The following is an 18,254-nucleotide window of genomic DNA, read 5'->3' as shown; positions in this document are numbered from 1 at the left end:
GAGTTTCTTGCGCCGCCTCTTCTCTCTCAGAGCGTCTTTTTTTTCCGAAGCGGTAGTAGTATCTAGTATATTAGAAATGACATCAAAAAGAATTCTAAAGGAATCAATTTTAAGAAAATAAATGCCTATTATGCCTTTACAAGTGTAAGGACAACTGGACGTGTGAGTGACTAACCCGGGCGGCAGCGCGATGTTGTCGGGCGGGTGGAACTGGCACAGCTGGAAGATGTAGTCGGGCATCTCCAGCTTGTCGAGGTGCAGCGGGCCCAGCGGCGAGTCGTCGGGCGGCAGCGCGCTCGCCCGCCGCACCAGCTGCTCCAGCAGCTCGAACACCTCGGCGCCCGACACCGGCGTGTCCTGCTGGTACACTCGCCGTACTAATTTACATGTTGCTACTTTGAACCATCGCCGCAACATATATTTTTTTTTATTTTATTTATTATGAAAAATAGAATCACAATTTATTATTATATAACAGGCCAAAAACCACAGAGGTTTGTCCACAGAGGCATGTTAGAAGAAATACTATTATCGCCTACAATAAATATTAATATTAACTTATAAATACACAATTTAATAATATAAATACAATACAAACGAAAAAAAAAATATTTTTGATGAAAAACAAGCCCGCTGAGTTTGTTGCGCCCATTCTTCTCAGGCCTGAGGCATTCATTTTGGAATGGGTGGTAGTTTTTTTTTTACTTTCAATAAGTGATGTCACATCCTATTTTGAATAAAAATATTTGAATTTGAATATATATAATGAAAATGCTCTTTATTTGAGGCTCTTTTACGCCTAACCACTGATCGTATCGACATGAAACTACCACCATTCGATGCGAAATTTATCGTAGATGGTTTATGGTATACTTCTTCTTTTTACCTATTTTTCGAATTTCAACGTTCCTTCATTAATTTATTTCCTTTTAAAATTTGCCAGGCGAAGCGGGCGGAACCGGCTAGTCCTAAATATTGTTAAATGAAATAACAATACTACAGAGTACGATAGATACTTACGTGTAAACAGAGATACAGCTTCCATAATTATTATGAATGAAACTACGATAAATAAGAAAAAAGTAGCGACAGTGGTCAGCGGTACGAATTAAGATAAAAAAGGAATATGCTCAAACCTACGCGTCAAATAAATAATTAATATAAAAAAGTGTGTGTGTACTCATGTATGCACGCCACAAGTTATATGCTTCTGCGGTATAACAAAGCAAAAATCATTAAAATGATTTATTCCTCGTACTATTCTACGTTTTTAGAAACAACAGTTTTGTGAAAATCATGCAGATGGCTTTAACAATTAATTATTAAATAATGAATATGGCTGTATGGGCTGAAACCCTTTGCCTGTGCTGTAATGGACAAAGAAAAAAAATAACGAATGACGCAAACGTCAGAAAATTTTAGGAAGCAACTTCAACCTGTTACTTTTGTGATACAGTGATGCGCGCGCATCTTAAAATTTCATCCTCATAATTTCTTCATTACGCGCCTAAAGAAGGATAACTTTAATTAATTAAAATATATAATAATTTTTAAAATGCATTTATTCTTATTACGATAAATACATAATATAAATAATCTATTATCTACAGACCAGTCGATCTTTCTCCAAACTGTAATAGTCAATCATGGAGCATGGGGAGACATCTCTCATTACTCTGTTGGCATGAAACTCAATGTATACTAGCTGACCAGAAATGACAATACGAATGTTTTTGGGAAAAACACTCAACTCAACTACTCAAGTTGATTGGCTGAGTCATTTCGATATATAAATAGTATTTTATACTATAAAATAAATTTTATCTACATTATATTAAATTATATTTCGGTGTATGAACGATTAAGATTAACGCTTAAAACTAATATTTCCACATAATATTTGAGACAGAAGATGTTAAGTCTCAATAACCCAGTAATTTCACTAGCTATGCGCTCTTCAGACCGAAACACAACTAGTGGGTGCATATCGGTACCTAGCGGTAGTGCTGCCGGCACAACTAACACTCGGTTACCTTGGAGATGCCGATGAAGATCAGCCTGAGCAGCGTGTTCTGCGGCAGCGGCGCCTCGCAGCACAGGCGGTACGTGAGTGCCCGCTCCGACTCGGGCGGCCAGTTGTCCACCTTGCTGTACGTCTCCGCGGGCTCCAGGAACATTATCTGTGCCCAAACGTGCAACAATTATTAACAGTATAGAAGGACCACTCATTTTTCCAAGTTCTCTGATACTGATAATGTCTCAGATCGTCAGCACCATTGCTATTTGACACTCAAAATAAAATTATTATTAACCATGTAAATAAATAATAGGCATTTGTTTTATCTTTTGTTAAAGCAACAATAATGTTAATGTAATTTTTCTTTTAGCATCAGTACTGAAAGTAAGAAAGGAACAAAATACCTCGCCCTCAAAAACGCACATGTCATTCAAACGAATTATTTCATGTAGGTAAATTCTTGTTCTAGTTGTAGGAAATAGTTTTGTTCGTCGTGCCAGTAAATTTTACAATAATAATTTTCACCACGATTATAGTGGTGAAAATTATAATATACAAATATATAATGTATTTTATATGTTTGTTTAATTATAATAGACTGTTCGCTATTAAACTTGGTAATTAAGGAAACTATTAGGTCTGTAATCTTCTATTTAATTTAGTAATTCATTTGTAAGAATGTGTGTAGGTTCGCGACTGTGTCTTTGTGTAACGAGGTTTTCATTATTTCATCCGCAAGAGGGGAGGCCTTACTTGCGACTAATTGGGTGGTAATGGTTTAGCATCATTGCTCGATAAGTATGTAGATTAGCACGTCACCTTGTTGAGCGCGAGCTGGTACTCGTGTCGCTGCGGGCGGTAGACCGGCACGGCCGTGTCCAACATCCAGGCCAGCGCCTGCTGCTGCAGAGCACACAGGTGGGCGCGGTAGTCGGCGCAGTGGGCACGGTGCGCCGCCGTCACCAGGCAGCAGCAGCAGAACAGGTCCGCTATTGACGAGAATGCTCGCTCGCGAATCTAAACGAAATCAGATGTTCCGAAAATGTAAAACCTTTTTGTTGTTACAAAAAACTGTATTACCCCGTTAAATTGAAAATATCTGTTTACTCTCATATAATTTGCAGTTAGGTACTAACTTTGTAGGGTTAATCCTGTTATGCACTAGTGTGTAATACATATTATTATTCACGTGTGTATTGTAGTTTGGTTTATGGATCCAAGAACGATGTAATAAGGCTCAGTTTACGAGCAAGTGTGTTGTAATATACTATTATAATATACACCCATGCTTTAAATCCTCTATTAAAGATTCTCAAACAGTTGGCAATATGCGAACATTAAAACACCCAATGTCCTAATAACCATTACATCATCCAAACGAGTGTTGTAATAAAATTCAGCACAACATTACAACACATGTCTGGATGATGTAATGGATACTAGGACTGGCTTTTTTAGTGTTAGCAGTGAGTTAACTGTTTTAGAAACTCTAATAGACGATTTAAAGCATGGATGTAGATAAAGTGTCGTATGCAACTGTTGATAATTAGGTATTAATATGCCCCTTATTAGACAGCAGTTGCATATATAACAATGACCTCGGCGGGCGGCTCGTGCGGCGGCGGGTGCGCCAGCGAGCGCGCCAGCGGCAGCAGCGCCTGCGTGTCGGAGCGCGCCGCGCGGATACACTCGCGGGTGAGCGCACGCAACGGTCGAAGGAAGTCCTCCGTGCGCAGCAGCAGCTCCTGTCCAGAACATCCGCTATCAACATTCGTACACACGCCACAAGTTACGACATCATCCCCACCATCTGGATGTGTGGGGGTCCTCCACAGTGCGGTTTTCAAGGAGCTTTCTTCCACGTACTACAAAGCTGTGGAATGAGCTTCCTTGTGCGATGTTTCCGGGAAGATACGACATAGATACCTTCAAAAAAAGCGCGTACACCTTCCTTAAAGGCCGGCAACGCTCCAGTGATTCCTCTGGTGTGGCAAGAGAATGTGGGCGGCGGTGATCACTTACCTAGGTGACCCGTCCGCTCGCTTGTCCTCCTTTTCCATAAAAAATAAATAAATTTTCTACTAAATATGAGAAGTTTGCTGTGAAAAAGTGTTGTGTTTCATTTAATAAAGTGTATTAACGCAATTGTATACACAGTTTACTAAAACTGCACCTTCTTTTATTTTCAGGGGACACACACTCTTTAACAAATGGTATACATAATATTATAAGTAAAAATATTATCTACAATGAGTCCCATACAATTTAATCAAAAGAAAATTTTGAAATATAGGGGCAACTTATGGTTATTACAATTTTAAAAATTATCTAAAATGAGTACTATTCTTTTATTCTACTTATCTTACATTTATCGATTGAAAGATGAAATATACCAACTTATAAAAGAGTATTGTTGTTAAAGTTAATAGTTGAAGAAATTTTAGAAGTAATATAAGTATTCTTTGCATAATTGATATGCTACATATGCACATATGCAAAAAAATTCGCGAACGAGATGATTTGTTTTGAATTCTAGTTTTGAACAGTGGATATAGAAAGTCTTCAGCGGTGATTTTTAAGATATCTTTGCACGGACGAGTAAAAAAAAGAAAGACTCAGCGCCGTGATATTAGCAAGCGAAACACCGTTATGCTAGTATATGTGCGGTTACGAGGGATACTAGTTACACAATTTTTACTCCCTTAAATAATCATATATAGGCACAAATACTTATGTAGTATCGTTTTTACACTTTTTCACAACGCACGACGGCTTTTTAAAATATTTTATTGAGACGCAAACTGTTCTGTCACAAGCGATGACAATTCTCATAGTGGCCACCTATCGGCCTGTAGTAGTATAAGTGTGTGCGTGGGGCTATGTATTTACACGTTAATCGGCTTATTTTGGTGCTACACTGTTATGTAAGGTGACACGGAGTCCTTATTTTTTTACTAGTCCGTGATATTTTTGTTTTAGACTTAAGGTATCTAACAATGTGTAAATAGTTTCGCTTCTTACCAGTAAGGAAACGGCGAGATATAACTGACTTTCTATTTATGTTAAAAATTATTCGTTCTGCTACATAAAGTTAATTTTAGTGTACCACAAAAATCTCTTAGATATATTCACTTGGTGTTCTTACAGCTAGTAGCAATTATAGGCAAAACTCATACATGGTGCGGGCGTTTAGAAAAGTGAATGATGAAAGTAGATTATTGGATGTTGACATATTTGCCACAAGCATTTCCAAGGCAAGGCAGTGCATAACGCTCAACTTTTTTCATTAGGTATTGTTTTTTGTTATTAGCATGAATTTGTGCAAAAAAACATACCGACGAATTAAGAACCTCCTCCTTTTTTGAAGTCGGTTAAAAATAATGAAAACATGTAATTGACTGTCTGTTAAACTATAGAAATTGTATTAGATGTTGGTTTTCCTTTGCGATGTTGGAGGTTCGGTTATTCAATCAGAAGATTCCAGGTTCGAATCCTGGCAGGGTCGCCATATTCAAATGTTTATAAGTCTGACTGCGATAATAAGCCCCTTTATTAGAGTATGCAACTGCTTATATACTATTTGGAGAGATGAGTGTGTGCATATGTGTATAAAAGTAAAACATATACTACAGCTTAAATAAATAAATAAAATCTAAAACTTATTTTATTTATTAGAAAGTTATGTTATTTAATGTTTTATATAAGAAAATATAGTGTCTGAATGTCTACGCCGGCTGTTTAGTGATGAGATATTACGTTTAGCAGAAACATAAGAGTCTTTGAATACATTTCTCGAGCGGTAATCAAGTTGTTTCAATAATTTATTTTGAATTTTCTCTAGACTGGTACCGTGAACATATAATATAATAATATTGACACACTTTTACACAAATTATCTTGTGCCAAACTAGCCATAGCCTGTACTATGGGTGCAAGACAACGATATATTTAATACGATAACGATTAAACATACAAAGATACAAATAAACATCCATGACTCGGAAACAAACATCCATATTCATCATATAAATGTTTGCACCTACCGGGATTCGAACCCGGGATCGCTAGCTCTGTAGGTAGGGTCGTCAATATAGATACCTGGTAGGTGTCGGCCATGGCTGCCGGCACGAGGTGAGGCTGCGCGTGTATGAGCGCGGCGAGGACGGCCATGTTGTTTGGCGACCGCACTGTTGACAGCTCGTTGTAGATGATGTGTGTCACCACGCTACGTAGCAGGCCGGGACTCTCCGACACCATCTCCCTGCAACGTTACGATAGCGTGTAAGTCGGTGGTAGTACGGCCTACAGAGGTAGAGAAAGCGCTATTCGTTGATTTCTCATAAGCAGGTCTAAAGAACTGCGCTGCTTTACCTGTGTAGAACCCCTTTTTGATACTTAAGTGTATTAGCTGCCCTATTCAGTGTCGGACGAAAGGTCAGAGTATGTAGTTCTTGGGAAGTGCTGACATTTCCGGAGCTCCCTAAAACCATGCACGCAGCTCAAGGAAAGTTTTGTGATTGGCCAGGGTATGTGATATGGTTACAGTCAGGGACGTGCATTGGTTTTCTAGCAAGGTAGGCACTGTAGATCTAACTAATCGTAGTTGCGCTTTAGTCCAACAGTACTAAATTTTGAGGTCTAAATATTGAAGTTGTATATCGAATATGCAATCTTGGACTGCCTACGGTGGGTATTTAGTATCTAGCGTACGGTAAAATTTTTTGAGTGGTCGCTCAATAAAAGTTTGGTTATAAAATAACGAAACCAAATTAAACGAACTTTAGAAACTTTAACACTAGAGCTACATATATTTTATGTAGGTTCTTAACGAGGTAGACACTGCCTAATTGCCAATATACGAAGTAGTATGCACGCCCCTGTGATACGAGCGAGCTGTGGTCTGAGAGAAGATGTTGTGACAAGATAAGTGAAAGGAATGCTGAGATAGTTTGGAGACGTGGAGCGAATGAGTGAAGAAATAATGACGCATCAAATATATAAGGCAAGTGTGTGTGGGCAAGTCGGTCGCAGGAGACCTCGTAGAACATTCGTCGTCAGTTTTGAGAAGAGGAAAGATTCGAAGCGCCTGCAACCGGAGAGCATGTATGAAAGAAGCAATTAATGTAGAGGAAGCGCGTGAGGTTTGCAAGCAAGTGGCATTCTATTGTCTCTGCCTACTCTGATGGGAACAAGGCGTGAGTATGTGTGAGTGTGTTGAAATAAAAATTTGAATTTTTTTTATGAATGATGCGGGACTCGAACCCACAATCTCTAGCGTTCCGTGCCAGCGCTCTGCCAACTGAGCTAACCGTTCGAGTGATGTTTCGTCATAAAATTTTGTATTCTTTGTTCAATTCTCAGGTTGTGGCTTCATCTACAGGATCAAGTTCATCTACAGTTGATAAACTGTTCAACCCCAATATTTGCATATTAGGACTCGAGATGTCGCTGTTGTTAATCTCAACAATCGTTCTAAACAGATTCAGGGTTCGAGTCCTGCATCGTCATAATGTTTTGTTTTCAAATTTTATTTGTGTATTAATCCTAGAATTGAGGGTTATCCCTTTAAAAACATAACAAATTGTGTGTGTTAAACAGCAGTTCCTAATGACCGTACCTCAGACAGGCCTGGTAGGCGGTCTGCAGCGGCTTGGTCTTGAGCCTCATGCGAGCCAGCTGCGCCAGCACCTCGTGGTCGCGCGCCGCGCTAGCGCCGGCGGCGGCCGCGTTCACACACACGTGGGCCAGCAACTCCTGCGCCGCGCGCCACACCTTCCCGGAGTGCAGCCAGCCCTCCAGTCGATTAGCCGCTATCATGCGAATCTGAACAACAAAAAATATGTATGTGTACCGGCAGTGAAGGATTAACGGCCGTTTCCAATATTCAGTCTATCTCTTACTTGAGATAAAATCGTAACCATCGTTGACTTTTCTTTCCCAATAAACTTATCGACGGTAAATCACCTTATCCGTCCACGCTGTCTGTCGATAGGACGACGTATAGCTCCCCAGCGATAGAAGTTTGTATGGAAATTGCAATTCACGCGTCCCGATATAAGGCGATAAGAATGATTTATCGGGTATATTGGGACAGCTAATTACTGACAGTAGAAGGTAGTAATTTATATCTATCTGTCGAAAGTATATTTGGAACGGCCGTAAAACTACTTGATGTTAGGGCATCCTTGCCTGTAGGCCCCCCTATCCGTATGTCAACTAGAATCGGTCTTTTAACCGTTTCCGCCTAAAATTATTAGATTTTTGTAAAATAAGATAATAAGATGTAACGTACTTTAAAAGTGGAGTAGGCGACAACAATTAAAACCAAAGCATAATTTATTAATTCAATGAAATGCGCCTTGCGTCTTTTCCGAGCATTGCATTCACGCAAGATAGTATTAACGTCTAAGGTTTTCAATATATCGGACTCTATGTACAATATCGATAAATTATCGAGCCTTTCTTGTATTATCTTTGTCCTGTTTTCATTTTTAATATATTATATTATATTTATATTCATTTATATTATACAAGCGGGCAGCTAGTGGACAAGCGAGAGTGGGCTTAGGACTGTATGTCAACTTCAAACGCTTTCTTGTATTATCTTTGTCCTGTTTTCATTTTTTAATATATTATATTATATTTATATGCATTTATATTATTATATATTATACTTATTTATATTATATTATATAACGGGCAGCTAGTGGACAAGCGGGAGTGGGGTTAGGACTCTATGTCAACTTAAAACGCGCAAATTTTCAAATTGATCCTAGAAGCTTTTTTGGTGTTGAGTTTTGGTGACGTGAGAGTGAGACGTGATGCCCTAAAGACGGATTTGTTTTGTGCTTCTGCCAGTACCCCCTCAGACGTGATGCCCTAGGCAATTGCTTAATTTGGTTAATCCGTCAAGTCAACAAGAGAAACTTCTTGATATCATAGTCCATCTACTATTTAACTTCACAAATGAGTAGATAAAACTATATAATTTTTTTTACGCCTTCGTCTAAGACTGCAGTGCCGCTCAGCAGGCTGGTTAGACACCGATTGCTCTCGCCGGATTATCTAACGAGTTTATTTCCTTCTCAAGTTTTAAGTATTTTTTTTTTATTTAAATAAGGGATGAGACGAGCAAGACGTTCAGCTGATGGTAATTGATACGTGTACCAACCCTACAATGCAGTGCCGCTCAGGATTCTTGAAAAACTCAAAAATTCTGAGCGGCACTACAATTGCGCTAGTCACCTTGAGACATAAGATTTTAAGTCTCATTTGCCCAGTAAATTCACTAGCTACGGTGCCCTTCTGACCGAAACACAGTAATGTTTACACATTACTGCTTCACGGCAGAAATAGGCCCATAATCTAGCCGGCTTTCTGTGCAAAGGAGCCTCCCACTGGTCTAAGAACTAAGTCTGAAAAAGTCAAAATTTAGAAACCTCAGGAAATCCGCAAGTAGCCGACAGCAACTTGAGGAACCCTTTCCCGAGCGCGTCAGGCGCAGCGCGACGTTGTATTTGCTCCTTTATAGCCTCCAGCACCAGGGCTTCTACTGTCTCGTAGCTACTTGAGTACCTGTCAACAAATAAAATTAAGTTGAATCAACCGAAGTATTGACGACTTCCACAATACAATATAAATAGTAGAAATCTGTCTCGCACAGACACATTGTGGAATCATCAACTGGCTGTAAAAATTCGGTATAAAGCTAAGGGCATACTCCCACGCTAAAAGCCGCCAACAAATTTAATTTAGAAATCGCCATTTTAACGTTTTGGCTACTAAGGATTATGATAACACATATTGCGAGCGAATAAGAAAGTCAGATAGCACCTACCACAATTTGAACCTGGGGTCACTACGTTCTATTTGAATTTGGAATGAAATATAAAAAAAAAACTCATTCGAATACCTCGGAAATACACTGTACTCCAAATCTGTAGTATCAACCTCATCCTCAGTTGTTCCCATAAGAGGTGACCCAGAACCTGATGGGGACATGGTTCCTAGAATAAATAATTAATTTTGTCACTGGTGGTAACCTCAGTTATCATAGACATCTTTATGCTATACAAATAAAATTTGAAAAATAAATTTTATGAATGATAGGAGTTTTATGAACTAGCAGGTTATCAACTGTAAAGTAGATCCTGTAGATGAAGCCACAACCTGAGACTTGAACAAAGCATAGATTTTGTGACAATATGTCACTCGAACGGTTAGCTCAGTGGTTAGAGCACTGGCATGGAACACCAAAGGTCGTGGGTGTGAGTCCTGCATTGTTCATAAAATTTTGTTTTTCAAATTTTATTTGTGTATTAATCCTAGAAGTGAGGGTTATCACTTTAAAACCATAACAAACCTTTATGCTATGTTTCAACTTTATACTTAATTTTTAATTATTTTTAAAGGAAATCATCAGCATCTACTAATATTTCAGTTACTACAGTTTAAATTCTCACCTAGAGCACTATCTGTGGGTATGAGATGTGAGGGAGGTTGTTTAGTGCCGAATGCTGTGACAATATTCTCAACTAAGCACTTGCACCAAGTGCAGTCAACCCACCATCTCTCATTTAAGGCATCCTCTATATAAACCTGAAATACAAATTTAAAAAAAAAAAATCACAAAAACCATAAATAATCTTATGCAGCAGCCCACTCCTATAGTTTTAACTTCAATAAGCCAAATTATTACATTTCCCTTTGTGAGCAAATATATCTCAAAGATATGAAGTAGTCATGTATATCTAACAATCCTTTTTGAATGAAGTTTCATACATATCTCCCTGAAAGGACCCTTAGAGAGGATCTAATGTCTTTATAGAATTATGCTGTAAGTGTGAGATAGTTGGCAATACAAGTTGTTGTATTATATATTTTATGTTAAAAATTATCATAAAATATACTATGAAACATGAAATTGCAACCTTATTACGACTAGAGCTAGACCAGCACACCTCACTCTTACTATTTGGTTATTTACAGATTTAGTAAGAGAATTCTTAAGCACCTGTATAAATTATTACTGAAAATGATACACTTATATAACAATCTAAAGTAATAAAACCAAGTTACCTTTATGAATGTGTCGGGCCAATTATTACTATCTTTATGAGCAGCATACAGCATATTACAAGCCAGTACAAACACCAAGGGATTGCCTTTACTCTTGAAGGCCACACCTTGTTCTCTCTTCAGCAAAGTACATAATGTTTGTGTCACAGTCTCATGAGCAAACATATTTGGCCTAATTTTAGTTAAATACAACATGCTCATACACAGTATTGGGTCTGGTTTTGAACGCTGAGACTTTAATAGGCGAATGGAACCAGTTAGTAGACCGAGCTGAAAGTTTGTTAAACATTATTATTTATATAGATTAATAGTAAATATATATTAAATATATATAATATATATTAATTCTTTACTCATTTATATTTTAATTTTGGGTTATTGATGTATTTTGCCAAACTGCCTATAACATTGTATTTTCTATGACAAATAAAAATATATTTCATTTGTTAGAATAATACCTAAAAATCTACATAGGAAAAGCTGTGGGTGGTCTCTCTTCGGTGGCAAATAGATTTGCCACTATATATGTGGTAACTATTCAAGTAAAAGATAATTAATAAATACTTTACTTAATACTAAATAGATAAATACTTTACTTAATACTAAATAGATTTTTACTTACAAGTTTGTCTGAATTGTGAGTATCAAGAGCTTGCAATACATTTGGAACTAGATCTACTGGATCTATTTCTAAAGATGTCCCACTCACAGACTCTGCTGGCGAACCTATCCTAGATCTCTTTGTTGGAGGCTGGCTACCAAAAGTTGTACCATCTCGTTTTCTTTCTGCAACACCTTGGATTTAAAATCATATCATTACAGGTTCTTATTTGTGTTTCATTTTATTTATCATCTAGAGATTATAAAATACCTTCATTATTAGTATGAATTAAATGAAATTATGCTTAATGCACTGGCATTAAATTTATACATATTTATACTGGCATAAAATGATTACAGTTTCTTTTGTCAAATTGTTGACTGATGAGTATACTTAAAATAACGAACAAGAAATTAAAAATATTTTCAGTTTCACCAAACTCCATCTACATTAAGACACACTACCTATAGTAGCATCAAAAATTTCAGATCAAAAACTAAAACATATATAACAGGCTTATAAAATATTATTTGAGTAGTTATGTCTGAAATTTAGACTATACCTTGTTTTTAGTCTTTTATGATCTTAAAATAAAAACAATATAATTTATTTTTTATTACTGTTGGGAGTTATTTAATGATTTTATTCAGTAAAGTATCATCTATAAATATAATATCAATAATTTAATAAATGACTATCAGCTGCTACTCCAGGACTCAACTGTAAGGGCTACTGAAAACCACCACAAATGGTATCACACCAGTACATCTATAATTGAATTACAGTATCGAAATACTGAGTTAAATATATTTGGTCACAATCATTGGCATATAGTACCTATTCTTTTAAAATTTAAGTAGTGAATTGTTTTTATTTTCTTTAAGATATTTTTATCTATTGTTTTATTAATTTTTTTTTTCAGTTCTATACTATTCATTGCTCCAATCAAAGCTTTGCAAGGAGCATCTCCAATCAAAAGTATTATGATATTTATAATAAGTTATTCCTATAAATTTGTAGTGATAAATTATTCGACTTGTATTATTTTGCAACGTAAAGACCTGACTTACCACTCGTCGAAGGTTTGTGAATATTTCGTTTCTCCGAGTCTCTGGAGACAACAACAGTGGACTTGCTGCCCAGAGCGAATATATCTTGAGGATGCTGCGGTGCTTTACTCTTGCCTCCTCGGCCGCTTGAAGACATTTTACCACGTTCCATTATAATAACCTAAATTATCATTTGTTGAAACAATTAGAGTAATTCATACTTCAACTTTTCTTTATTATACAAATTACTTCTTGTATACGAATCACGATTCACGGAACGTATGTAAACAGTAAACAACTAAACACACGGTTTTGAATACCGAAATCCAGTGTCATTTGACATTTCACATTTGTCAAGTGTGCACTGTCAACTATGGGTCCTTCCATAGATAGCCTACTATTTTTTTTTTTCTCTTCTTTTGGCAATAGCGTAGCCTACTATTTAACAATAATATTCGGCTATGGTCATTCATTCCTATCTTGTTAAACTTTTTTTTTTATTGAAAAGGAGACAAACGAGCGTACGAGTCACCTGTGTTATGTAATCACCGCCGTCCACATTCTCTTGCGACAACAGAGGAATCACAGGGGCGCTGCCGGCCTTTAAGAAAGACGTACGCACTTTTTCTGAAGGTACCTCGTAGGTCTCGTATCGTCCGGGAAACACCGCACCAGGAAGCTCATTCCACATCTTAGAAGTACATGTAAGAAAGTTCCTTGTAAACCGCACTGTGGAGTACCGCCGCTCTTAATTTGTCGCGTATCGTGCGATGGTGGATTTTTGAAATTCAAATATTTTTATTCAAAATAGGAAGTGACATCACTTATTGAAAGTCAAAAACTACCACCCATTCCAAAATGAATGCCTCAGACCTGAGAAGAACGGACGCAACAAACTCACTTTCAACAAACAGACCTTTCTTTCGACAAAAGTTGAAAAACAGTATACATATATACATAAATTGGAATAAACGAGGATGGAAAACAATTGGTTTTGTATATAAGTGGTTATGGTTTTATAATCAACTTTATTAGTTCTTTCTTTTCACCAAATTGAAATTTACATGCTTCATAGTAATAATTTGAGATATTCCTGCAGATTCCGACACCCGCGAAATTGACAATGAACAGAGATTGCACGCGTTAGTGACCGTACATTGAAAACCTTTTTGGGAATAGATTTTCAGTATCTAGACTTTATATTTATCTACTGAACGATAGGAAATTTAATATTCTTTTCATTGAATAATATTACTTTGGTTAATTTATCAAACCAAATACGCAAAATATTGGGTAAAGTAGGAATTTCACGAAACAAATTCGAAAATTTGATATACAATATAATTTGGAAAAAATAATTACTGACTTATATTTTACGATAATTTTCCAGGTAAAGTAAACAAATTTTAACATATTCCAAACTAAATGAACAGAAAATAACAGACAAAGAAACAAAGGAAAGGAGAAACTTTGTAGCGACGCTTCAAAGTCGTCGGCTTCAAATTCAATCGTTATTCGATTTGAATGTACCCTATTTCAAGTCTAATTTATATCAACAAATAGTATATATCCATAGTATTATTATTTTATAATATGATGTCTTATACAATAAAATTGTGATATAACAAAAGTAACTTACCGAATATTGGATATAAATAGACAAACAATCAATAACCCAACGCACGCCCGGAATTAATATACTACTGATGCGGACCGGCAATTTAATAGGATAAGACCAAAAATTAAAAACACCTAGGCACATTAATTCTATTATGTACAAGGTCAGAAAGCAAGGATGTTAAATTAATCACGTAGAGATTCGAAATTACTGAATAATTGACGATCAAGTTATCGCCGATCGGCTTGATTATTTGGCTTTACGTGGAATTTGGAGTCTCTCTGCATCTTCTACAGCATATATCATGGGGACTGTTCATAGAAGTTGTTCAGGTTAATGTCAAATTTTACCAACGGACATTACATCATAATGCGATATTTCACCCGCATCACGTTGATGCCTGGCATTCCACTACCGCGCGTTTTACTAGAAACTTCTAACCACGTACAGCCACTTTGTTGACTTATCTGCCGGCTGCTTTTACCCCGAATCGATCCAATACGATATTCTACAATATTGCATTCAACAGCTAAATATTTGAAATCGTACTTACGTGTGCAATGTGTAATTCTGAGGAATTGATTTCTTGGATGAGTTCCAGGTACAGCACACGTAACCATTTCCAACCGCTTCTACTCTGCTACTACTACTACTACTACTAGCTAAAAACAAACATCAGGTCATTGCAGGCTGACTCTTTCGCATTGCCGATCTTTTACTTCAGTATAATTATTATAATAGGAGACTCATAGATGTAGAGTCGATCTTATAAGTGCCTAAATGTTCTCCGTATTCTATATTTCGGTTTGAGCTGATCGTCTTGTTACCAATGCTCAAGATATATGAAATATAAAACCGTTTTGACATTGACGTTCGAAACTACTGAAAATATGGCAGTTGACAGGTTTGATTGGGTCAAATTCTGATTCCTAAACTTAGGTGTTGAAGATTGATTTGAATAAATAAAAAAATTAATTAAGTACATAGCTGAAACATAAAGGTAATGTGAAATGTTTTATGTCATGAATAAAATAGGGTACTAGAGATTTTGGATTCAGCTCCTGGATTTATAATATTTTAGACATACAATATTGTTATATAATATAATGAAGGTTATGTTTTCCCATTTTCAGATGATTAACCCAAAGGTTTTATGTGGTTTGCGTGCTGCCCGTGTATCTGTCATTGCTACTAGAAATGTAGCAGCAGCTTCTAAGGCTTCAGACCCAATTCAACAATTATTCCTAGACAAAATTAGGGAATACAAGCAACAGAGCGCGTAAGTATAATAAATCTCCTTAGGGTCTTTTATGATCTTGAGAAAATGCTAGATTTTTTACATCTCCATCAGTCTATTAAGAATATAATCTGATGTGTTATCAGATCCATTTCTTGAGGAAGAGCTTTCTCAAGTGAGAACTGCTTCTCTTCTGTATAACATATTTCCTAACTTTGAGATGATTGCTGTAGTTTTGGTACAGTTGGACTGCTAGTTTATTGGGACAATACAGTCACAATTTGTTCCAAAAAAAAGAATAAAAAAAAAATGATAAAGACGTTTAGATTAAATACTGGGCTTGCCATGTGTCTGCGATTATCCAAGATCCAATCAGCTTAATGGTTAACAGTCGATAGCTGACATAAATAATTTACTAAAATATTATATTGATTAGTTTGTTCACTCCTTTTTTGTTAAAGAAATTGTATTTATTTGTAATGATGGAATCTATAAAAAATAATTGAGGGAATCCTAAAATAGTAAATATATTTTTTGCATTTGTCCTCTTTTTAAACAGCAAAACAGGCAAATGTATAATTTATTGGGAAAGTGGAACTGATGAAGAAGACCACAAATTGGCTACTGAAAGTTTTAATGTTAAGGTTTTTCTTATGTGGTAACAAGATATATAAGTGATATATCAAAATTTAATGGAAATAGTTTCATCAATCGGATTTGGTGATGGAGCTGGTAGTTTGGCATTGTAATTAAATTAAATTAAAAATAGTCACTATATGCAAACTATGTTCTTATATTTTTGACAAAAACAATTTAAAAAATAATCACTTTAAAAATGATGCTTAAACTAGAAAATGCTTAAATCAAAGAAATATTATAATGTTAAGAAATTTATACATTTTGAAGTAAATTACATAATTATTAAGCTTCATTAATATTAATGTCTAAACTGATTCATGCTACAGGCATAATACATAAATTATTGTGAATAGTTGTAGGAATTTTATTACTTATGGTCATATAAATAAATAACAATGTTAACAGTGGGGGTAAACTTGTTGGTGCCAGCCCCACTGTTGAAAAGGAACTGAAGTCAGAGCTTGAGAAGTTGGAGCGTCAGTTTGGAGGAGGACAGGGTGTGGACATGACAGCATTTCCAACATTCAAATTTGAAGAACCCAAGCTAGACCCTATCAATGAACAAGCACCAGCCAAAAAGTGAATAAATAGTGTATTATAGTAATGTGTAATCTGTTAAATCATAAATAAATTGTAAAGTGGTTGTTCTATTGTTTATTTTTCTAATTAAAAATAATATATAGTATTAATTGATAAACATCATCGGAGTGATATATCAATGATAAGTCTATATCTTGTTCAACACTGATCAATTAAGATTTCTCAACAATACGTCGCTCGAACGGTTGGCTCAGTGGAAAGAGCGCTCGCGCGGAACGCGAGAGGTCGCAGATTACAGTCGCGCATCATTCATAAATTTTGTTTATAAAATTTTGTATAGTTGATCCCAGTAGCAAGGGTTATCACTTGAAAAAATAACTATAAAAATTGTTTAGATTTTAAAGAGCGACATCTCAAGTCAATTTCCTAATATGCAATAATTGAGGTTGAGCAGTTTATCAACTGTAAAGTAGATCCTGTAGATGAAGCCACAACCTGAGGGTTGAACAAAACATACAAGATTTATCAACGATACGTCACTCGAATGGTCGGCTCAGTTGTAAGAGCGCGTGAGAGGTCGCGGGTTCGAGTCCAGCATCTCTCATAAATTTTGTTTTCATATTTGAGTGCGGTCGAATGGTTCGGGTTGGGCCTGGGGTGCGCAAAATGTTTTTTTTTGTGGGAAACGCACAAACTTAACTTTAAGTCTTCTTAGGGTTAATTTTGACAAGGTTCATTTTACCCCTTTCCGCAACCTTTTACAGAGAGGACTCTATAGAAGACTTGTAAGTATTCACGCTGATCACAGCGTTACTTATATTATCATATACTAGCTGACCCGACAGACGTTGTACTGTAAATAATAAAAAAATACTATTTTATAGGAATTTGCCAATAATATTTCAACACATCAAGAATTATTTCGTAAAAAATGCTTCCTGTTGTTATAATGAAATGTTTCACAGCGGTACTGTCAAACCGTGCGTCACTAAATTCTCTGATAGAAAATATGTCCATACAAAACAAATATTGAAAATAAGAATAATTGTGGGTCCCAAATCGAAATAAAAACCATCCTATCATCTTATCAAGTTGGGCCAAACTGCTCTCCATGGAGTAATCCCCATTAAAATCCTTTCATTACTTTACGAGTCCATCGCAGACAAACAACGTGTCACGTAATTTATATATATTAGATTAGTACCTATGACCTGTTTGACATTTAACGATATTATTGTTTTTTTAAACTGTAACTGTATTAATGGCCTGAACACGTGCTGATATACTCGTATAAGAATAGATACCCAAAACGGAAATCTCTTCTCAAAACTGGTGAGATTGACCTGCAAGTTCTCTCGTCGGCAGAGGTGATTCATTCCGAATTGACCTCTGATAAAAAAAACTGCTACTGCATTTGTGTGGGTTACAAACCCGTTTCAATATACTTACACTTATTAATTAGTTATTACAATACT

General features: G+C 36.2%; 2 protein-coding genes across 2 annotated transcripts in view; one reads left to right on the top strand and one right to left on the bottom strand.

Annotated features, from left to right (window-relative positions):
• Positions 1 to 13,086, bottom strand: part of LOC126965201 (integrator complex subunit 1) — a 109,538-nt gene extending 96,452 nt beyond the window's left edge. Inside the window, exons 1-12 of the mRNA XM_050808642.1 lie at positions 12,767 to 13,086; positions 11,718 to 11,890; positions 11,096 to 11,365; positions 10,480 to 10,615; positions 9,930 to 10,023; positions 9,457 to 9,592; positions 7,635 to 7,840; positions 6,116 to 6,278; positions 3,616 to 3,762; positions 2,837 to 3,034; positions 2,034 to 2,180; positions 176 to 357 (exon numbers count right to left, since the gene is read on the bottom strand). Of these exons, the coding sequence (XP_050664599.1) occupies positions 176 to 357; positions 2,034 to 2,180; positions 2,837 to 3,034; positions 3,616 to 3,762; positions 6,116 to 6,278; positions 7,635 to 7,840; positions 9,457 to 9,592; positions 9,930 to 10,023; positions 10,480 to 10,615; positions 11,096 to 11,365; positions 11,718 to 11,890; positions 12,767 to 12,917 (2,003 nt within the window). The 5' untranslated portion in view covers positions 12,918 to 13,086. The remainder of the gene's footprint in view (positions 1 to 175; positions 358 to 2,033; positions 2,181 to 2,836; positions 3,035 to 3,615; positions 3,763 to 6,115; positions 6,279 to 7,634; positions 7,841 to 9,456; positions 9,593 to 9,929; positions 10,024 to 10,479; positions 10,616 to 11,095; positions 11,366 to 11,717; positions 11,891 to 12,766) is intronic.
• A 2,135-nt stretch (positions 13,087 to 15,221) lies between these two features.
• Positions 15,222 to 16,882, top strand: LOC126965200 (ATP synthase-coupling factor 6, mitochondrial). The gene is made up of 3 exons (XM_050808641.1): positions 15,222 to 15,363; positions 15,497 to 15,642; positions 16,645 to 16,882. Exons 2-3 carry the CDS (start codon positions 15,497 to 15,499, stop codon positions 16,820 to 16,822), a joined length of 324 nt encoding a protein of 107 aa, XP_050664598.1. The 5' UTR covers positions 15,222 to 15,363; the 3' UTR covers positions 16,823 to 16,882.
• The last annotated feature ends 1,372 nt before the right edge of the window (positions 16,883 to 18,254 follow it).

Source organism: Leptidea sinapis, chromosome 6, assembly GCF_905404315.1.
Source record: "Leptidea sinapis chromosome 6, ilLepSina1.1, whole genome shotgun sequence".
NCBI lineage: Eukaryota > Metazoa > Arthropoda > Insecta > Lepidoptera > Pieridae > Leptidea > Leptidea sinapis.
This window is presented reverse-complemented; position numbering and strand designations above follow the sequence as displayed.

Bases quoted from the DNA above. Each gene is read 5' to 3' on its own strand.
- LOC126965200 (XM_050808641.1), top strand. From the start codon at position 15,497: ATGATTAACCCAAAGGTTTTATGTGGTTTGCGTGCTGCCCGTGTATCT. The intron at 15,643-16,644 runs GTAAGTATAATA...CAATGTTAACAG, and splicing joins GAATACAAGCAACAGAGCGC to TGGGGGTAAACTTGTTGGTG.